General features: G+C 36.8%; 1 protein-coding gene across 1 annotated transcript in view; it reads left to right on the top strand.

The window, feature by feature from the left end:
* Nucleotides 1-23,600, top strand: part of LOC149795718 (sodium-dependent proline transporter-like) — a 71,220-nt gene extending 47,620 nt beyond the window's left edge. Inside the window, exons 6-14 of the mRNA XM_089965612.1 lie at nt 1,984-2,181; nt 7,812-7,918; nt 11,276-11,400; nt 13,116-13,228; nt 13,644-13,784; nt 14,498-14,594; nt 16,238-16,317; nt 18,868-19,038; nt 19,862-23,600. Coding sequence (XP_089821738.1) covers nt 1,984-2,181; nt 7,812-7,918; nt 11,276-11,400; nt 13,116-13,228; nt 13,644-13,784; nt 14,498-14,594; nt 16,238-16,317; nt 18,868-19,038; nt 19,862-20,065 — 1,236 coding nt within the window. The 3' untranslated portion in view covers nt 20,066-23,600. The remainder of the gene's footprint in view (nt 1-1,983; nt 2,182-7,811; nt 7,919-11,275; nt 11,401-13,115; nt 13,229-13,643; nt 13,785-14,497; nt 14,595-16,237; nt 16,318-18,867; nt 19,039-19,861) is intronic.
* The last annotated feature ends 541 nt before the right edge of the window (nt 23,601-24,141 follow it).

Below are 24,141 nucleotides of genomic sequence, written 5' to 3'. Positions count from 1 at the left end.
GAAAGGTGTATATGGGGCTTGAAAGTAGGGGTCAATATTAGGCTAGAAAACCTTTCAATATGGACCACAATTATAACAATTACCTTGCCAGACCGAATATTTGACAGTTTGTCTACCTATTACTCTGTGAGAAAAAGTTATAATTGGAAACGCTCGCCTTTTATTCATGACAAACAAAACATAATGTCTTGAAAATGCTCAAATTGTAGATCTTCGGAATAAAAGGAGTTATGTGGTGATGATTTTCATGTGTGAAATATTTACAGAATGATCAAAACTTTGATTCCTAGTTTGATGCATACCATTTTCAATGAGCAGTACTAGTGTGTGTATTTCAGATCTCTTAGAAATATCATCCTTGGCAGCCTTTTGTTTAGTGAAAACAGTTGGTTTTGAAAAAGTAATGCATGGATCAATGAGATTTGAATATTAATCAAATATATTGCACTGTCTAGTGGTTTGTGTTATTAAAATCATCATTTTACACTGTCTTCTGATATGTGTCGTTTAAGACTCGAGACAGAAACAACATAAATGAAAGACTCGAGGGCTTTAACCACGTTGCTTTTGCCTGTTTCTCGATCCATGTAATTATATTTTAATGGATACGTCCAACTACTAACGACCATTAGTTATTATTACTAAACGGGGGAACGTTTCGTTTGAGTTTTCAAAGCATTTTAAATGAGACATCAATTCGATAAACAAAATCCCGTACCAGTTCACGTTTTTCGATATTTAAATATTTAAGGTTGGAAATTATTAAGATAGTATTTGCTAATATTTTTGCTAACGAGATACGTGTATACGGATGTAACAATGCCGAGTAAACTGAGATTCGACATTGATCGATCTGATAATTTCGACCTTGTCCAGAGCGAATTTCTCGAAAAGTTACTTGCAACTGGAATAGCTCTCCTTAAACAAAATCACAACTGTCTATTTTGTCTCCGTGTTCTTAAATAGTTTATGCCCTTCTGTTTGTGTATTCTTACTTATGGCAAATAACAATTACTCATATATGATTTACAATTTTTCAGAAGTATCAAATACCTTACAAAATCCAAAACTACAAGAAGCATTGTTTTTAACTCTTTGACAATCATACGATCATCGTGCACCTCAAGGTTTACATAAAAAGTACTATCTTTGCCAATGTCGGTTTTGACACAACAAAGCAAAGCCAAGAAGAAGCTGAAACCTAGAAATAGCTAAGAGTGAAAATGTAAATCTAACATTGCATCATAAAAGATTCACTGTTAATATTTTCTTTTGTAACTCACTGTTCACAAACGCATGTTTGAAACAAAGGCAGAAGCATGAGCTAAAACGAAAAGGAGCAAGTTTAAATCCAGATATAGCGAAGTGTTATTTAAAACTTTGCTATGCTTGTTCTAATTAAAGTTCCTTGTTTTTTTTTTTAATCAAATGACAAACGTTTGCAATTGAAGAAATCTACTAGTAGTTACCAGAACATGATATTCCAGAAGAAGTATATAGAGATGAAGCGATTTTAAATTTTTTTAAAATATCTACTAGTTAATAATAATCAATGTCTAGTTCTTCGAAGAAAACTTTTCTTCAGCTTCTTTACACAAATATAAAAAGCAAAAATATGTTAGCATATGTTGGGACAAATTTGCAAAACTATTTTACATCTTTTCTCATCCAAGATATTATAAATATATGATTTTATGTGCAGGACATAATTTCCCATAAAAAGATACAACCAACGAGCGTTACAGGACAAAAATGACGTCTTTAAGGCGCAAGGACCCAGAAATCTTAACACGGCATTGGGCACATCATATGCATCATAGAATGTGTTTTGTTCAGGTGTACATTTCTGGTCTCGACAAAATTGTTTCCAAGAATTTTGAAAGTTTTTATATAAAAAAAAATTAAAATATGAATGTCACGGATATGTTTGATTTCATGCTGATAACGAATACATATTGAAGCCTTCATCATTTGTGATTTCAGATAGTGTATGGTTTGACACCGCTCACGCTGTTAATGTTGGGTATCATATTAATTTACGGTTACGCCGCCATTCCGGGCGCTAGCGGAGCCATCAACCGACTCCTTGGAAGCCCGGGACAACACAGAGCGTCTTTCAAAGCACACGATGAAAAGATCAACATCCACGATATGGTAGAGAGTAAGCTGGGATCACCACGGGTATGTCATCGGGGTTCGGAAGAGGCACTCTTTGGTGTAGAATGGTGCAGAATAATTTATTCGAATCACGCTTGTGTCCTCCGGTAGATATGTTTGGACTTAAGATACACTTGATTTGGATCGTGGTTTCTAAATTCAGAGCCTTATTCATAATTGTTTCTTTCTACTTATCTTTTGCGGCTTCTGTAATAACTTTCAGAATTTACGTCATTCAAATCTGCTAAAGGTGATCACATCTTTCTAATTTATCTTCAGTTATTTTATATATTTTGTAACAGTATTATCTCTTCTGCAATTATATAGTTTCGGTTGTTTTTTTTATTAATTATGATATGTTTCCTATTTTCTTATCATCATTTGTATTTTTCTTATCACCATTTGTGTTTTTTTCTTATTCAGAAATGAAGAGTATATATTTTTCAGTTATTTACGAGAATGGACTAAAAAGGTAAAATATATTTTACGCATTGAAGTGAACCTTCAAGCTAGAGACAAGCCAAAAATGTATCGGGACGTAATGAAATGTTGGATATATTTGTCCCCTGGTAACTCTTTTTATCACATAATATAAATAGATCTTCCTAAGTTCCGACTATTAGAATGCAATAAGAAAGAAAATGGCAACTAATTTTCAGTGGTAAAATATGGAGGTTTTGGAGGGGACAGCTTCAAATTATTCTAATTCCGCCAATGATATGTCACTGTTTTTGCAAGAAACTTCGAATATAACTAAACTAAGGCTTCTTTCAGTTTTTCTGTGATCTTCACTTCAAGTGAAAAAGGATTGTATCTAATATGTCCTACCGACATCAAGTTCCCTATTAAATTTGCCAGATTTGGCGCGGATTTACAAAACTGAGCACAAATATCTAAGTCTGACACAAACTCCAAAATTAAGAATCATCTAAATATCAGTGAAACTTTGCACGAATGAACAAAAAGAAATAATTACGTGCAACTGAAATTTGGGTGATTCTAACGTCACTTGCGGCATAGTTACATATATCAACAGTTTAAACATTTCTTCATGAATGAAGATTTGTGTTTCGATAGTGTCATGAATCCGGGTCCTATTTTGTGTTCGAGAAGATGAAAAAGAGTTGTTAAACATTTTTTACCTAAGAGGCGCCCACCCTTAATAAGAGCTTGGCAACCAACATCCCCCAGAGGTATGGGACCACCAAAACTGATCCACTGCCGAACCCCAAGGCCGCAAGTACGGTAAAATAAAATCCTGTTCCAACACCCTGCTAAATTAGCAAGCAGAACCAGCGATTGATGCGTAACAGATATAGCTAATCGATGACGTACTAAGCATACTTATAGACAGATATTCATTTAATCCGCTTGAAGGGTTTTAGAGGCATATTTCATCAGTACCCGGATCTGCAACTGCCTGACTCTGCGGAGCGGCCAGGCACAATCAATGCGATTGTGAAAGACTGTCGCACCACCGTTCCTGACATTCAAGAAGCTATGAGTCCTAGAGTACATACTATCATTTCGTTCGTTTCGTAAGAGCTTGGGAGCCTTGTGGCATAAAGTTTGACCTCGTTTTGTGGTACAGCTAGAGGAAGCAATACCTAGCGTAGAAAATGTTTTAAGAAAGGATCTGATAATGCAAACACAAAATGAATGTCTGGTTGGAAACATTGCTTCTACCTGCCGCGTTTGACCTGTGCAAGAGCAGTCCGGCCACACACTGTTGATCTGTTGATACCTGCCTACATGGCGGAAAGAGCCACAAATGAAACGATACAAGATCTAAACCGTATGTTATGCAACTACAACATAACAAACATAGAAAGCACGTTTACTGTTAGTGCTTCCAATCAACCTCGATAAAAACATCAGTCAGAAAAGCATTGACCTGGTTCCAGTTCCTTGTAGCTTCATCTAATTGGTCGTCCTTTGCAATGGAGTATCCCAACAGCCAGTGTCATACAGAGACAGTGAGGCTGTTCGCACTTTCATCCAGAGCCTCGAGCATGAACTAAACGAAAGCAAATTGGTGCTAAATCCCACGCGGATGGTGTCGAGTAAAGACGACTACAGGAAGTTTTATGAAGCTTCCACATCTGTGCCACGTTTATTGGTCACGACCGCGTGTCAGACCAGTTCCATATTACCGGAAAATACCGCTGAGCCGCTCATGAAGCGTGTTCAAGCATTTCAGAACAATTCACTTCAACGCTACTACCTTGACCCATCTCAATACTATAGTATGCTTGGTGTAAGCAAGGATAACTGGTGTTAAAATTGAGCTGCTGACAGACACCAAAATACATCTGTTTATTGAGTAGGGAATTCATGGTGGTATTTCAAGGGTGATATGCTAAGATGCGAAAGCGTACAATCTAATCTTCCCATTCTAGGACAGCGGAATGTCAAATAGCTGAATAACCAACCTTTAAGCCAGCAATATGCTGGCTCCTTCGATGATCGTTCAAAAGGATTGGTTGAGCATGTTCCAGCGCGGTTTGGTGAACGAACTGGAGGCAATTTCCCTGAAAGCGCAACATTTCTTTCAAGCACATTTGGTTCACTACCTAAACGCCCATCTGTACGATAGGCTCTGAATGCATACAACCAAGATTCACCGGGCACTGGACTTTGACCAAGCAAGTACAGCTCAACATCGATCTCAGAACCAAGATAACATCGGAGTTTGAAAAATTGTCTTCAAGTTGATGAGCCACTCAGTATTTGGGAACTCATGAAAGAACATATGGTATCGGATCAGGGTGGATCTCTTGAGGTCTGAGGGTGAGGAAGCTGCGCAGCCTGACCGGACTAGATGTTTCAGAAGCAGAACATTTTTATCAGCAACATTTTTTCGTTCATTCCACAAAGGCCAAATTAAGTTATATCGCCCAAACTTCAAAGTGACACTGCTGCTGCAGATTGAGATTGCAGATGTCTATCGCAATATGACTGAAGATACTAACCTCTACAACAAAGAGTGAATATCCTACGGACCACCCAGTCTACATCAAAGCTAACGAGAAGGTTGAATACAAGTTTACAAATGGTTTTGGCACACTATAATTTATTAAAAAGAAATGTCCACAAGATGGGAGTCTATTGAATAAACAAAGATAGTCTATCTTTACTGGACCCTAAACAATGGATTACCAGAGATAGCATCACAACCCGGGCATGTAGTAACTAAGTTCACGAGCACTTTGACCTCGACGAATGATATGATGAGTAAGAACTCTAGACGGTGGTAGCTGCGCATCTTCATACAAAAGCTGTAGTTCGTTGAGAGCTGGCCGTGAGTGTAACATATATCAGTGAAGACCTTGAGTGACCACCAAGAGTCGGTTGCACGGGGCTGCCCTCCTTCCAGAGCTCCAGATCTGTACCTAGGCGTTTGAGTCCAAGAGTTTGTATTGCGCTGTGGCTGAAAACACCACTGTCCCAGTCGAAACGACTTTCAAGTATGACTATGAAAACTAGCTGCGTAACGTTACTGATTAGGGCCATCACATCAACGTGCAGTTATCTCACCCACTCAACGCTGCGTTTTATATTCGCTATTTTGCGATCTCTTCTGCAAATAATATCTTCTGGGCGTACAGTACTGATTTCCAATCATCCGCTAAGCAAAAGTACATGTGAACCTGTCCACATGGTGTGCTTATCTAAGAGCTGTGACATATCACCCACACACTCCTGGCCAGAGTCATCCTGTGGCAGTTGAGGCCACTTTAGTGGTCTCAGCCCGTAAATACGGGAAGGTTCTTTGATAAATCAAGGGCTTGGCCTTCTTGTAACTGCGAGCCACATCAACCACGGTCAGTCCAAAACTTATGGCGCTTGGTGTGGTCCAAGCTTGTCGTTGACGTACGATAAAACAATAGATCGGCCTGGGGCAGCTATTTAGGGGTTGAAACATCAAATTCGGCGGGGGATTTTGGTAGATAAATTTGCCACTTGCTTTTGAGCCACGCCATAGCAAAATCTTGTGATATTTGAGTGGCTACCAATAACATCGCGGGCTGCATTATATCAGCGCAAGTTTAGTATCTATGCATTACAAACTACACAATTTGTTGTGCTTTATTGTTTGGGAAGTTCAAGCTCAGCAGTGCAAAACTTGCTTTTGCTTGCCATCCGCTAACCGTTCGGATCGTCCGCTATATCCCAAATAACAATAACCAGCTTTTCAATGGCACTAAAGTTATTGAGAGTGGCAGAGGCTACAAGCGCGTGCCTCCAAAACAGGCAGCGAGCTGCTGCATCAATGATGAACATTCACGCCAGACCATGAGAAAGTTAGCTCTCTCCAACAAGTGAGCGATAAGTCCAGGAATTTAGTCTCCCTTCGCATCTCATGATACGCCATGAATCGCGCTCCATGACTCTACATACATCCATTAGCTTGCGATATTATGCCAACGGAATTATATATAAAAATTAAAACAAGCATGTCTGCACTTGCTGTGCCAACAATATTTTAGAAGTACGTTTAGGCCGCTTAGCCCAAGACGGCGAAGTCCTAGATAGATTACATCTTCTTTAGGGCCTCCTACCACTGCTTGTATCGTGCCTGTTCCTGGTCATACATTTGGTTTTGAACACCCTCGAGTGTCACTTAAACCTGCTGATGTGATGAGGGGTTTATAGCGGCGCTCTGTGTTACGTGCGAAAGCAGCGATTTTTGTTCGATCCTCAAAGAGCAAAATTATCGCTTCATGCTTTCAGCCAGAGTGTTGAGGTTGATATTCCACACACAAACGCTCTTTTTTAATCATGCTATGGTGCAGAACTCACTGATACATAATCGCCATTTTTCAGTTTAGTAATTTCTAACCATGAAGGGAAGGTCTGGATAGTTAACGGTGTCGAATAACAGCGAAATTACGTTGATAGTATAACTCCACCGACCGGTGCTCTTGATCATTTTACCGTAAACGTCAGCTCATGGGTCGTTTAGCAGAGCACGTTGAAAATATTCTTATGGGCTGAATCGGCATGTATTTTATTAGTTTTCAATCTGGATTCCATCATAGACTGCGTTTTTCCTCTCTGTTTCCGTTAGCACAGCCCATATTTCTTCATCGTCAATACTGTTCATTTTAAAGATAGTGTAAACCAAGTTCTTTTTACAAAAGTGAGGTTGGCGTGGCCTGTGGGCCTGAGCCACCGCTCAAAGCAATTTTGAATGTCAACATTGTGTGCATTGCACAATTATATGGTTTTCCTTGAGGTTTGCAAATCTGACCAGCAGATGCTTTTTACTGTTTGCAGTTCTTGGGTTATTAGTCACAATTATGGTGATGTGGACTCCTTTTAAACGGTGGCTGGATTATTTAGGCCGTCCAGTGGGGCTTGAGCGGCCCCTGAAATATGAATGGGAGCGTGGTTTCATGTCTCTCTTGGTCAGCGGCCTGGGTTTTGGTAGTATTTTAGTTTTGGTGGTTCCAGACCCTTAGAATCTGGAATTCTGAGGCCATGTCTATTTTGTCCGATGGGCGCCCTTGGGTACAAAATCTAACAACTGCCTTTTGTATCTACTGTTAGAACTTCAGCACTATATATTGCTTTTGACTTTTAATTTATTTGCATGTATTGAATTATGCAACATGTTTAATGGCTAGATAATTGTTCGCCTGTTTTTGCAGCCCTGGGTGGACGCATTACATCTTCACATCAACAGCGTCGGACTTTGGTCTGGCATCTTACCAACCCTGGGAACTCAACTATACCATCGAAAGTACATTATAAATGCGTAAGTATTGGCAGTATTGAATTCTTATTACAGTTTTCTTTGTGCGTCTGTGTGTATTTACTTACCCCTCTAAGCTGCATATATATGTAAAACAATTCTGTATGGGGTCTGAACCTGTAACCAAAACAACGAAACATGAAACTAGCCATGACTCTTTTCATGATAGTATGTTTTCTTAAAATTAGTCTCCGTCTCCTGACTTTTTCAGTATAGCACAGTTTCAGTTGGATCTGGGATGCAATCATTTTCAACAAGCCAACCAAAGATACTTGAGTTCCTTGAATGCGAGATATTACAAAACCTTGTGTGTGTGTTTGTGTGTGTGTGTGTGTGTGTGTGTGTGTGTGTGATTTTGTGTATGTTATTGATTTACATTTATGTAATATTGGTGTTAGGTGTCATACATGTTTCCAGGTTATATGTGTACTCTATCGTTGTAATCATTGTATCACGAGAGAAGATGGTACAAATAAAGTTGTTGTCCAATCACTGTGCACATTCAAAAGCAAGCATATCCAGACGATCGGTTTTTACCCATAATTCTCTCTAATTATTTTATAATTTCAAAAGAAATATATTAAATCGCTATCTTCAAAGTTCCTCAATATGAGACAATTTATTTTACATCAGCAAAACCAAATGGTTATTCCTCTTTTATAACGAGGTCATAAAAACCTTGCTGGAATACAGTTGTAAGGAGTTCCATTCGGACAACATCTGCTGTCTTTGCGCAATTAAAATTTGCCTCTGAATTATATTGACATAGTAATTTGCAGCAAAAGGATCCGCAGTTCACTTGAACCACTTAAGTTTTTTCTACGACTTGATTACTGAAAAATGACTTGCACGCTTTCATATAGCAAATTTATATGTTTGCAACAATGAAATTCGTGAAAATTCTGCAGAGAGTTCTCATAGTTTTTTTTATACGTTCATTGTAAATGAAACGGTTTTGAATATCATCCAAGATAAATGACACCTAGGAAAATTGCTTCACCTACAAATTGCATAAATATTATCTTGAAGAAGAAAATAAATTCTACTTTAATGAAACGGTGATTTATATATGATATTGAATTTATACAGATTTGAAATTTCATGTGCTACCAGGATGTAGTGTAAATGACCGACGTGACCCGTTGGATTCCTGTCTGACAACTTGACTAATCAAAACACACGGAAATTATTTAAACTTTCACATCTAGTTGGGTGATCAGATTCGTCAGTCGGCTATTGTAATGTATGCTGTTGTACTATTGATTGACAACGTTGATATACTTTTGGACTACGGTTGCACCGACATCATCAACCAAGCTAACATCCTTCGAGGAGTGTTTCGCCCCTTATCTCGGTATGCTCTTCATATAGCGGGACGAATTTATTGATCTGACACTGTCCGTCTGTGTTTGGCTACCAGTTCTTTTCTTCACATCACAGCCAGATTCAAATGGACGCTCTCTCTCTCTCTCTCTCTCTCTCTCTCTCTCTCTCTCTCTCTTCTGCCTTTCTCAGTGTCTGCACTGATGTGTTCCGTGCTCTTCCTCTTAATCCCGGTGCAATGACCATCCTACATGTCGACTGCAGGAAACCCCCTACTTCCACCAGGAACAGCAGATGTATTCATTCTTTTGCCCTACAGCTCTCTTCCATATCCTGGTACCTCTCCCTCTTCCTTTCATATGCATCTTCCGTACGAACTTCCCACAGGATGGTCAGTTGCACCAAGATGGCCCTGTTTACAGTCTGAGACCATATGACGACGTCTGGAAGAAGTGACGTCTGCGAATATGAGTTTTCCACCTGGTCTGCTCTCATCTCCCATGAGTTTGCTTATTAAAATATTCCTGCAGCATGTTTTTTGTTGCAGATTTCTTTTTCCCTCTTTAAAAATTTTGAAGAACCATCGATCTGACTTCGCTAGGCTTCGGACTTTCCGTCGTTCTCTCTTTATCAGTTCTGCCATCTCTCCAAAGACCTTGTCGTGTCTCAATCTGTATCGCCCTTGTGCCATGGCAATCTGAAATGGCAATATAATATGCTGGAGTACAGCCCTTTTCAGGCAAAAATGGCAAGTGGGAGTCACCGTACTCATCCGAGCGGTGAATTACTTTACATTAGAAGTCTTTCTATCTAACACAGACAGGTGTATTATGGGAAATAAACATCATATATTTATGAGAACGTGTCTTTGTAAAATATATTATTTTTATGGGTCTGTTAGTCGGAGTAATCAGTCTACTAGTATTATTTATAATTGAAAGTTTTAAAAATGAGAAGATAAAAATACCTGTCAGTGTTTGAAGTCTTGCGATTTCATTTCTATGCATCTGCCTTATGCTTGTAAAATTAGCCTGATTTGCAAACATTTGCGTCAATCTTATATGTTCGGTGATGTGAGTTGATGACGATCATTTGATTTCTACTGCACTGATAAGTGATTTGCTTGCTGCATACTTCACTTGGCTCAGCATATGAATAAAATATATTCTACAGTCAGAAGGCTGCATTCGTCATTTTCGAGTAAGATTTCCAAGTCTGGAATAATATCTTTTATCGAAACACCGGATACAGTTTTATGACATATCTGTCTGTCCCTAAAAGGAGCATACATATGATGAGAATTTTTAGACTAGTTATCTGCTTCGGAAGATTTCTCATCGGCAAATTCTTTTGAAGCATGAAAAACAAGAGTTCGCTAACTAGTATGTGTACGCCATTTGAAGGGTGAACTGTAACCAGAACATTATCTAAAAAATGTTACAAAGATCGGATTAAAAAATGTTTCACTTACTATGCTGTTATAAATTTAATCAAATAAGACGGGATAAGGAACAAAGCTTCAGTTCACTTCCTTAGTGTGTTTAATGCTACATGAATTGAACATTCTCCGTCAGAAAAGGAAACTACATTGTCAAACTAACAAAACAACCTGTTACACCCTATCTTAACAAGAGTAAATGCAAATTGTGCGACGCGAACGCAATGTCTGTGTGGACCGCAAACAATTAGTAGTAGTAGTAGTAGAAGTAGTAGTAGTAGCAACAGCAGTATCATTAATATTATTTTTACCAACGACGGGCACAATCCTTATTATAGAAATAAACGTCATCATCTCTATCAAAACGCCTGGCACCAATGTGGCTATATCAAAATTAGACACAAGATTTTTTATCAATGATTTAGCTTTCTTCTCTGTACTAAAATAAACCCCAAAGCAAATCATTATGATCGGCAAAGATTCACACCGTCGTAAGCGCTTTATACACAATAAATTAAGAGAAACCACAAATAATTGATGAAAATTTTCTTCATGAGGAAATAATAATGCACTGAATTGGTATTTACCGTTTATTGCAGGGCATGGATTCTGCAGCTGCTTGTGTACAGTATTATTCCGCAAGTAGCTTTGTTTGCACTAGTTCCTTACATTGATCCTCGTGACAGTGGTGGATTCATTGCAGCGGCCAATGGAATCAAACCAGGTAACAAACAAGGGACTTTATATTATCCCTACCCTATCCATGTAAAGTCTTAATTGTTCAGTATTTGTGTTGTAGATGTATTGTAGTCAGGATGATGGTAAGGTGTACTCGGATTGAAATACTTATTTTCATGGATTGATAATATTAACTGAATTGTGACCTTTTGTAACCCATACTGGAACCATGTGTTGATATTACAGAAAATAGTGTGGAGATGAAACTTACTGTGACCAGGCGGTTGTTGAAGGTATCGTACTTGACAAATATATATAAAATGGATGCGGGAGGTCGTGGGTTCGATCCCCGGTCGAGTCATACCAAAGACTTACAAAAATGGTACTAACAGCTGCCTCCCTTGGCGCTCAGCATTAAGAGGTTAGTGTTAAGACTGGTCGGCCTGGTGTCAAGATAATGTGACTGGGTGGGACATCATGCTACATGTCTGCGGCATGATGCCCCAGTGCTAGACATCACTGTTACATTGCAGACATCGTAACGATATGACTAAAAAATTGCTTAAGCTATGTTAAAAATCCAACACACACACACACCAATTAATTCTTAATTTGCTCTTAGTTATAACACGTCATCGAAATGTTGTGACATCGATGATGTATTATGACGTAGAAACTACAACGTACGTAAGGGCAGATCACACTGGTCGTTATTTATATCAGAGATCGTTACTGTAGACTGATATCTAGAAAGTATTTATGTAGATACAGTCTGATCAGGTCGAGACTACATATCCACTTTATGTCAACAAACTGAAAGTGGGACTTATATCCCGGGCTGATATCTGCAAATTCTCTATGCTGGTACAGTCTGATCAGGTCGAGACTACATATCCACTTTATGTCAACAAACTGAAAGTGGGACTTATATCCCGGGCTGATATCTGCAAATTCTCTATGCTGGTACAGTCTAATCAGGTCGAGACTACATATCCACTTTATGTCAACAAACTGAAAGTGGGACTTATATCCCGGGCTGATATCTGCAAATTCTCTATGCAGGTACAGTCTGATCAGGTCGAGACTAGGTCACTTCAGTACATTTTATTGCGGTTTTGTTGAATAAAATCAACATTCTTCGTCACATGATAAATATAAACTTGCTTTTGTACTAGTTTCAAATTAAATTCGATTATTACTTTCAATCATTTATTCACCAAGGTTTAACAAATATAGAAATTAATTAACTCATTTAATAAATTTCGTTTTTAATGAGCACTCTTAGATATCAAATATGAGGATTACATTCCTTAAAATATGTAAAGCATTAGTAACTGTATTATTCAATATTGTCACATATCAGAAAGTTCTAGACTGAAGCATGATTCAATCGTTTTCTCTACAGACTTAGGATATTTTAGAATAAGTGCCTTGACTATCTATTTCGTTTGCAGACCAGTCTTTATTTATTGTTTGTTAAAGTTCAACTTTCTAAAACTGCAAGACCTTTTATTTCGCATGAATCACTAAGTTACCAGATACGTTTGCCAGGAACTTAACGAAATGGCTATTAGCGTGACATTTTAATATCTTATTCTTAGGGTGTTACTTGATTGGTTACTCGAAACGAGCTCTTTGACAATATGCTGGTAGGTATAATTCATTAAAGAAAGTAAGACTTGTACTTGTGAAGCTGTTTCCATCGTCAAAGGAATGTTAGTGAGAAATTGCTTATTTTAAAGTTATTGATGTCTTTTGCAGGGTTGTCTTTTCTTTTTACCGCTATTCCTGCATCATTTGACAGGCTGGAGTTATCTCCCTTTATAGCATTTTGTCTGTACCTTTGTATATTCCTCTTCGGCCTTCTTCATCAGGTAACAAATCCATTTTAATAATAATAATAATAATAATAATAATAATAATAACAATGATACTAATAAATAAAAAGACTATAGGTTGCAGCAGCAGCAGCCATATTATTCTTTCAATTCATTTTAAACAAATAAATGATTGTACCATGTTTTTACTAATATTGAACAAAAGAATAATTAGATGAAATAATTTCTGGGAAAATACCTATAAATGTTATCACACGTCTAATTCTTTGTTTTTATTTTCTGTTTCGTTACTATGTTCACGTATTGAGAACTACCGTCCAAGAACTGGAAACAATGCGTTCTTTGTGTTTCATTTTATTGAAAGAATATTCTGTTTATGATTAGAACTTTTGACAAGTTCACATTAGTTTTGTGTCGAACAGTGTCATATATGCATGTAATGTTTTGATAGGCTCTTCATTTGCTGACAATCATGGACAATCTTTTTCCTGCCACGCCCAAGTTCCTGATGACTTATTTCAAGCGACGTGAGTGTATTGTGGCTGTCTTCTGCTTCATGGCCTTTTTACTGAGTCTTCCTTTCGCAGCGCAGGTATTATTACTTACTTTCTCTACTTTTTTCTTTGTCAATTCCACCATATAGGGTCACCCTTTCTTATCTAAGTGTTCTAGATTTTAGCTGTACAAATCTGCCATAACTTCGCATTTTCCAGTTAATGTGCATGCTACCGTAGATAAAGTCACCAAAACGCTTCGAGACCACGAACCTATCTTTGCTTTAGTCAATTTTCTTGTTTCTTTTACGTTTAGATTCATTGCCATATTTTCTTCCTGTTCTGTCTTCTTTACTTATGATCATCAAAATGTGCAGATTAATCACAAGTTGAGCACGCCATAAGACTAAGTGAATGTATGGCCATGTGTCCATCGCGAATAGTCCGTTCACGTTGCTATTTTGAACTTTTCCTCGAGAATCTCTACCAGTGCACCATCTAGTACATCTGAATTTTCGCAAAGAAAAACCAATTTAAGCCGCGCATTCAATACCAGAAAATAACCATAAAATAGCTGGTCTCTTTCTACCAAACTCACGTGACTTTTGAAAAATGTTTGTGAAAAAAGCAATATCTGAACTACTGGATCTCTTGTTACAAAATTGTTCCCGTGTCATTTTCGCTGATTTTGCGTTCCATTTGTGCAAGAGATCAAATTCAAAGTCAAAGACCATCATCATACAACATTTAAAAGATCTAATGCAACATGCAATTCAATCCCCAATGTAAAACTGGTTGTCCTTCGTTTCAGAGCGGAATCCATTTGTATGCCGTCGTGAATGACTATGTCGACCGCCTGTTGTTCACACTGGTCATCATCAGTACAGTTCCCTTCATAACTGGATACAGTAAGTACCGGGTCTTTATACCTGCTTAATTAAAGATAGAAACCATTTTCCTCACAAATTCATATTTTACAACATAATCACATCACTAGTAATAACCATTAATAAGTTGGTATGAATGCGTATAAACGGCTGATATTTTTTATTTCATCTGTAATACTTAGCTAATTTCATTAATAAAGATAACGCTTCAACTGACATTTTGCAAGTGAACGAATGGCCTATACACTAACTAAGCCTATACGCAATCTTCTAACTTTAAGATTTTGCAGTTTCTAAAGTTGAGAAGAGTTCGAACGGACGGGGGGTAAATTATAATTTACCAATTGTTTTAATTACCAAATAGATGGCTCTAACAGTAATATCCAACACTGGGCCGTTGTTGTTTTCAATGCACGAATTGATACATTTTTGATGACGAATCATACCGTGATATCTTTGAATTATACCAAACTTTTTGCTTTAAACGTATTCAACTGAAGATGGCAGCAAAACACATTTTAAGTAACACATTGTGAAATGCCTGAATTTAATTTTGAGTTCAAATACGAAAATTAAATTTTAAATTCTGCAGCTCCGATTGCCGTAATACACAGCTATGTTTATGTAATCATGCAGAATCTTAGCTTTTACGATTTAAAGCGCGTTAATAGGAAATATTTCATGATTTTTTAAAGTCAGGTATATAATCGAGGAATATACCTGCCAGTTACTTTCACTTTGAAATTGTGTAGTCCAGGCTTTTGATCGTGTTTGTTTTAGATCTAGGCACCCCCGAAATGCAAGCCAATAAAATTTGTATTTATCAAACTCAGTTGCGTTATTTGACCTTTTACGCAGTTTTCATTATTTTTTTTATATTCTTCAGTTATATTGATATTATATACTCCTAGATTTTATTCTCTCAGGCATGAAGACGTTACCTTATTTTTTTCCCTGAAATTCAAAATATACAATAAAGCTCCGACATATTTTCCTTCACCTGCTTTGTAGTGAGTTGTTTCACGTCATCACACGTGACCTTCGTATTATTTGTCACTTAAGAATATCATGCGCGTTCGTTGGCTTTGGCTAATATCTGATGGGTAATGATTTAATATTAAATTTATGAAACGAGTTGAATAATGTCTAGCTTTCACGAGCCTTGGCGAGCAAAAGCTGGACATTATTCAACGAATTTTACAAAGTTAATATTAAATCATTACTCATAATTTGATTCATGTACGTTACACAATCAATGGAACAATATTTACACCTAACGTATATAATTTCACTAATAAAAATTGTTGGATATTTATGTGAAAGGATAATTACTAGATGAAGAAATTCCATATGTACTGTAATCTAGTTGTGGCTGGACATTTGTATTAGCTGGTTTTTAACAGGAGACAATCTGAATTGCATCACATAAGAACCAGATTTTTGGAACCAATTTACAGCGCACAAAAATGCTGGGGTTTGATAGACCCAACGTTTCGTCAGTTGGGAGACTGGTCTATTTCCACATTCTTCTATGTACAGAGGTGGGTTTATTTACTTCTAAAGTTAGCATTTAAACAATCTTATATGTAGGGCGAATTCCTTGTTACATGGTTTTCTTCTTTTCTTTCTCTCTGACTTAAGAGATGTATTCCTCCTCATTGCAGTAAAACAAGAGTTCCTATACCTGCCGATAGAAAGGGCTTGCATGAGCTTGTGGTATGGTTTGTCATCTCTGATAACTGCGGTAAGTGTAGGTATATATCGGACGTCATCCAATTGTTTCTCCCACGGCGTTTATAAAAATAACAAAACAGTGACCTGTACAGAGTGGTTGACCAAGGTCGGCCTTGTTTTGAGTCGTCCTCAGTGTAATTATCCCCTTTTGCGATCAATGTTTGCGAAACAATTGATGAGTTACTAGATATTAATACAGGAACAACTAAACCTTCATAAAGATTAACAAGATCATATGTTGCAAAACTTGAGAATTTTAAGAAATCCCCCCTCCCCAAATCAACGTTTTAAAAATTACAAAGTTAGAAAAGTTCACACCATGGGGTTATTGGCAATATTCCTGCATTGAAAATGTTCCTTTTGACATAGCAGGTTGTTAAAATTCCGAAGGTCTCACATATTCTTCGTTGGCTTTGTAATATTCTTTCACTGGGTTGTGTTTGTTCTCGTTTTTACTACTGAATTAGAGACAGAAGTTGCATCCATATCATTTTGCGTTTGGTCTCTCCCATTGTTCATATCGCTATGATGCACACTGGGAAAAGTGACGTCATAACGATGACATATTTAATATAATTATGACGTCATTTCGAGCTGTGCAATAACCATCGAATGTATTGAAGCAGGCTACCTTAAATGACTTAGAAGCTATTGTTTTGATGTCGCTCAAATTTCTTGGTTTAAATCAGCATGCTTGTAACATTTTCATACTTTTGTTTGGCTTATCAATAGAGGATATTTTCTTTTTCTACGTTAATACCAGATATATTTCATTGTGTGGTACCAAAAACGTGATATCTAAACGAGCGACGAAGCCACGAGTATAGGTTTTGGCACCATAAGATGAAAAATATCCAACTTCAAACTTACAAAAAGACAATTTTCGTTTTATTGGACACCAAACTTGTTCCTGAATCGAAGTTTAGAGGATTAAACTAACTAATCATTACAACACGCTCACCATCACTACCTTTTTGTAAATTCACCTGCCTTTCATATCCGGATCACATAAATATGCGTGACTTAAGATTGCAGCTGGGTGGGATCAACCTAATATGTCAGACTAAATTTTACATCTTTGTCATTTTGTAAACTATTTGACCCTATCTGAAAACACTGCATGTCCGAATCAGCAATGCATTGCAGCGGTTTTGTCGTTGTCGTTAAGGAAGTGAGGGAAATAACTTCAGAGATACGCAAACGACGTCTTATCAGATTAATTTATCAAAGATCAATTTTCGTGCCTCATATATAAGGCAGCTCTTATTTGTTTGTTCTAGCTCACAAAGTACTAATTTTTTGTTGTTGCAGGTACACACAATCAAGCTTCGCATGGCATCATGGAAATCTTATATTTTCACAGGTGAAAATACAAAGGATATAATTTTCACCTGTAAAAATGTAAGGATATATTTTTCACATGCGAAAATATAGGATAAGAAAATATTACAATTATTTCACTAATAAGTCTAAAGTTCACACTTCAGTATATAATAAAACATTATTATGCGAGTGAGTGTCGACATCGCGTGCAGCAGTTATTCGAACAATCAGTTGGTTCCTTTGTGAGGTGTACTGCATATCATACATACATTCTGATGCACTGAGAATCAGAACAAAGAAATAACAGACTCATTGCCTAGCATACGTAATATAGAAACACATGTTAATGATTGTGATGATGTAAATACGATATAATGTGATGCCTCTTTAGTTGACACAGTATTAGCATCTATGTCTATCATGGAGATCGATAGTAATTATGTTCTAGAGCCCATAGTACTTTCTACTTCAATATTCTGGACTTAGATGGTTAAATCGGAGCTGGTCAGCTTTCATTATAGTAGGAGGTGCTTTCGTCACTCTTTCAGACTTTTCCATTTTTATAGTTATCCAGGTACCCAGTTCACATTTTTATTTCAGAAAAAAATATCTTTGTAAAGTCCTCCACGTAAAGCCTCGTCTTTTTAATAAATAAAGTAAACAAAAAATATCTCTGCATTGTTCCCACGTGTCCCTATGGGGTTTTGTTTGGGATAATAAACGATTAATTAATTAGGTAGAGCATTGATAACAGTTTGTGAAATGACAAATTAATCGAGTATGATTTCAATTATCGGCTTTAGTAAAAATTCAGTGTCGCCATTTGTGCTCTTTTGGATTTAAGCTGTTTGATAAATAGATGATGTTTTTGCAAGACTACACGTGGAACAAAATAATCGATTATAATTCGATCATGACTTGGTTAGCAAAAACTGATGATCGATCACGAAATTGTATCGATGCCAATACCAAACCAGGCCTGTTTTGGAGCACAACATCTAGTCCCTACTTCATATTTTATTTTATGTTTAGGTGGATTTAAATTTTCCAATGCGGAACAACCACCAATCATTACTTATTAGTTAGCATCCATCCTTGCATCTAAAGAAAGAAAGAAAAAACCTTTAAAGCATTCATGTATTTGCTTTCAAAATCGAATTAAACAGTCATACTTACAGACACAACCACAAAGAAGACAAAGAGGAGTTTATATATTTGTCGTGTTCTTCTCACCAAGGTATTGCTCGTTTACTACTTTGCCGTGTACGTGTACCCGAGGCCGGTAGTTGGATATGAGGAAAGGTGGGCGGAAAAGCTTGGCTGGTTCATTGCAGCAGGTCCGGTCGTCCTGGGTTTATTTCTTGGTGCTGGACATGCAGTCTATTCAAATAAAGGGACCGTTAAACAGGTCGGTATACCTGAGAAAAATTTCTTCAGAACTTCAGCAACTCTTCATGTTCTCTCCTCCATCTCCATCTCCTTTCTTCTCTTTCATCCAATTAGTATTGCTTCCGCTGTAATATTAGTATGGACACACTCCTTTCTTCTCCACGCCTTGATTTTACTAACACGCATAAGCAAGTACATCACGGTATATAATGTGATTGACAGGGTGCCGTTAAGCGGTTCATTACACATCAAAGGTTATATCCTGCTAAGGCAAACGGAGTAACGAATCTTGCAAAGAAACACAGTCGAATTGGAATGGTCTGTGAAATATTCGAATCTAGGTCGCTTTGTGTCGCGAATCCCGCATGTTAACATCAGTTATCAAGAAATTTTATAAAACTTAGAATCTGTGTTTATTTGGCTTATTATAATGTGGGAACAATGACAGAGAAATAGATCTTTAGCAACGATCATGGAACAAAGTACAAACTATCTTGTAGACAAAATGGAAGCAAAAAACTCATTATATCTCTGTTTAAATCATCTGATAAGAATTAATGAAAAACTGATTGATGGCTCATTTTTCAGTACTAGATACTTGAACAAGGACTCGAGTAACGTTACGTGGTTTGGGTATGAAACTATATTTATGTACCAGCAATGTTCATGACAATCAAACTCAGTGTTAATTTACAAATATGGTGCAGTTTATTTGATACCTGCATTTCTAAATACATCTTTGTGAAAAACACATCCCTTGGATTACTACAAAAATGAACTGTGACTTATCGAGACCAGTTAACTAAGCGTGTTTTAAAAACTTTTACTCATCTAATTTGCAGAGATTTATGCAATCCTTAAAGGCAGATTCGTTTCCGGCATCAGATCCCAGTCAAGAGTACACTTCCGGTGACACCGCTGACACGGGCTTACAGAGTGCAGCCAAATCTCCAAGCAGTGAGCATGTCATCCTAGAACCCCGGCAGAAAACGGAAACGGAAGTGTTTATTCGGCCATTAGATAACAGTGATGTGGCTAAAGTATAGTTCTTTTAACAGTGAGCACAGACAAAGATAACCATTTCAGAGGATGTCAAAGAATAAGTGCAAATGTTTTTATGATCTATTGCGCACACGGAAACGGAAATCTTCACTTATATTTTATATAACAGTATTGTAATTTAAGTGTAGAGTAAAAAAGAAAAATAATAATGTCGAATCTCAAGCAGATTTAAAAATCATCATTTCATTTAATGCTGTGAAGTACTCGTGCAAATAGTTTTGCAGTCTCTTAATATTTCTGACTTTAGATTAAAAGTAAGTGCTATTTTTATCGGACAATACTTGGAACTGACTCATTTTCTTTGTTGTAAATTAATGTCTGCGAATGCAAATATGTTACAGTATATAGTGATACTAACGGTGCTGTATAAAACTCTGTCCGTTATGAGACACAGTCCATTTAAATCCGATGACCTTTATACGACGATGTACGTATAAATCATATGCATCTAAGTCAAGATCTCATTGGGTTTACTGTCAAGCAGTATTGTAATTTTTTCCCGGCAGTCATGCCATTATACTGTCTCAAATGTTAGAACGCTCTCTACTGGTGAAATACGTAAATCTTGTAATTAAATGGCTTGAAGCTAAGTGAGAAATAACAATCTTTTCAAAACTGTGCTTTGATAATGTTAACTAGTGCGGAATACATAAACAAATTTCTCACGTACAACAGATTGGAGCTGAATAAAATAAGTCAAAATGAGTTACCACCTGCCATTGCGTTTGGTACAATCAATCAGTAATAAGTGTTAGGTTGTAACTCTGCACTGTTTACTTGAACATCTCTGCCAAAAGAAATTTCCCAGTTCAAATAAGTTATCACTCCGTTAGTGCAGAAAGTATGAAATGAATCTTTGGCAATTTTAAGAAAGTCGCGTTGGAAGTTTCATCCTCGATAGAGCCATGTAACTTTGTGGAAAATATCTTGAAATCTGTCTGGTACATGAAGAATGTCTTATTGAAGCCATCTCGAATAGTGCACAATTACTAAAGTGATTTCCTTGTTAATTAAAATTTTTACTTGGTGCCTTAAGATTCCTGAAAATTTTGCCAAAGTAAGCGATGCGAGGAACCGTCATGCATGAGTAAATAATGTGGACATTTGTCAGCAACGACTTGTTTGCTTGAAGGAAACTCTTTGTACTAGTTCATAATGAAGCAATCGCTTAAATTCAATTATGGACGAGGAACCGTCATGCATGAGTAAATAGTGTGGACATTTGTAAGCAACGACTTGTTTGCTTGAAGGAAACTCTTTGTACTAGTTCATAATGAAGCAGTCGCTTAAATTCAATTATGGACGAGGAAAACGTATTGTACTTTAATTTTATTTCAGAAGTATGCAATTAAGAAACTAGCAAATGGCATTTGATTACTGGCCAAGCATATGGAGACTTCGGCAATGGTTCGGTTAAATAATTGATAATAGTTCCCTGTACATTGATATTTTTGAGAATTGAAAGGAACGTGTGTGTATCTTTGCATTGCTCCGATCTTCTTGATAAAACATAATGGTACATCGTAAGTTGGTATATTATGCGTATGTTGGACTGTTTTTTGACGTACACTAAACTAAAGTAGTCTTTTTCCTCACGACATTCCAGCAAATTGACCAGAATAATTAAATGGTTTTTTTAGACTGCCATGACATAATTCATAAAATTTTGTTTCCTTTCACGGCTATCCCCGTAGCAGAAGTACTACATGGGGAAATAAAGCATGAATAGGTTGCAATAAATAATGTGGAATGCCGATTAGTTTTACAATAACTGCGCATGCCAAACTATTTCACTGTACCATGAAATCAAAAAATCGCTGGACAATTGTATCGTTTACTGACCTTGCAATTCAAAGAGAACAAGAACACCACACCTTCAACTCCTCCATTACATGTCCTCCTCCTTCCGCTACAATGAAAGCTGTTACTGCTGCTATTGAACAGCAGCTGTTAATTCTACTACTGCGATTTCTATTACTACTAATCCTAATACTGCAACTACTATTATTGCTACTACATCGACGATGACGTAGACGATGTATACGACAGCGTCTGAGAGCAGAAATAAAACAGACACCTACGACGATATTGTCGAAATTTCGACATATGCAGTATCTTTGACAGAAGAAGTTTTCGAACATAAATTCATCAAGACCAGATTGACAACGGGTGGGCTACAAGACTTGCAAAATGGACAATCTTTAGATTTCTCGCTGAAAACTGTGTTAATGTGCAATAAAATTACGAATGTTGCCAATCTTTGTATAGTGGCTTGAGCGGAGTTGTAAATACCGATGTTTTTAAGCAGATGTAATTTACCTTTGTATATGGTGAGTGTGTGCGTCTGTGTGTGTTTGCGTGCTTGCTTTTGTGACTTGAGGTTTATTTAATGGAATATGCGGGTAAGTGAATAGGATTTAAGAGACCTATATGTTAGTTGTCATTGACAAGGATACCATTTCCAAATACTTCTGTAATATATTCTTAAATATTGTTCATTGTGATCCACATGCCTGTATCTTTGTGCCCAAGTATGTCTCCAACATATTTGTATACTTATTGCTTCTTGTGGGCCGCTATGTTTTTCGGCAATTGGACACAAGGATTAACTAAATTAAACCCAAAGTTTAGAAATAGGCATGCAATATGCCAAAGATTAGCCGATCATTTAGTGAAGCCGTTTTACTTTTTATGATGATGATGATAATGATGATGATGATAATGATGATGATGATAATGATGATGATGATAATGATGATATATTTCTTAATTTATTTCAAATATTCTCAATTCGTAAGGCCTCGTTTGTGCATTAAAGTTTTAATTCACATGTCAATGTTATATATTACTCTACAGTATTTATATCTAATAACGAGCAGATGAGACTTTTACCCGTTATGCTTAATTTTTTTTTCATACATAAATATAGCTATTCTCGGTAAATTGAGTGTGCTATGGACAAGACCCTGTCAAAAAAATGGTTAAATATTTGTGTCTATTTTGTTTTACGGCACTTACAACACATTACTGGCTATATAATACTGGGAAAATGGGAGCGAAATGCTTTTCCCAAGGACACACCTATTTAGCCGACCTGGGATGGTCTGGGCTGGTAGGGAACCCGTAAATCATGGGTTATAAATCCGTCGCCCTACCAGCTGAGCTACCTCTACCAGCGGTTTATACTTTCTGTTACGCGATAGGTGATTGACCAGGGTAAAAATGTAGATTAAATTGGATTTTGACCAAAAAACAGACTTATTTCTGATTTCATACTTTTCTAATTTGATTTCCCTTTTTCTTTTTCTTTTTTAAAATGTCACGGAGTGACATAGGGATATGGTTGCTATGGTCTAAATTCTTGCAAAGTGCAGAAAACAACAAATATGCAAAAGATTGTGAAAATATAGAACAATCTTTTTACTGTAAACAATTTGGGGAAGAAAATCAATTGCAATTATCACGATGTTATGCAATATAATAGGTATATTGAAAATAAATCAGTTTCAGTGGATCGTGTATGTTTTTCCTCTTTATTATTATTACTTTCCTCTATTTTCTCTATTTTATTAGAGGGCTATTGAGCGTCATCTTTATCTAAGAATTATTTTTTTGGCATCCGGCTGTTTTGAAGCTGTTTTTATTCTTTAAGTAGAAGAGTACTTCCTTTGTTGGACTGTCTTACTCATATTTACACAAAAATATAGATTGTAATAACTGAATACTGTGAAAAGCAACATCAGTAACTCTTACCTATCCTTGCTGGTATTACATTTTTTCTATTTACTTCAGCTTCTATCAAACTCCTATATATGCGACTGTAAAACTTTCTTGTATGTGCTACCAAACATAATACTTTCCTTACCAACACCAAACATGCAGCGCCAACACTTCATATAAAAATTAATGTGTTCAAAAATACCTGTCTAAAACGAACCACGCAACAAAAGGTTTTAAGCAACAAACAATTCAAAATCCTTCATTTTTCTACATTTCATGCATATTAACCTGAGTCACAACTTTGCTAGATGCCGTTAGTCTTGTCCTACAACCTTGTCAC

Source organism: Sinohyriopsis cumingii, chromosome 7, assembly GCF_028554795.1.
Source record: "Sinohyriopsis cumingii isolate HCF-2022 chromosome 7, ASM2855479v2, whole genome shotgun sequence".
Lineage (NCBI taxonomy): Eukaryota > Metazoa > Mollusca > Bivalvia > Unionida > Unionidae > Sinohyriopsis > Sinohyriopsis cumingii.
Note: the sequence above shows the minus strand (reverse complement) of the source record. Positions and strands in the feature narration are given on the sequence as shown.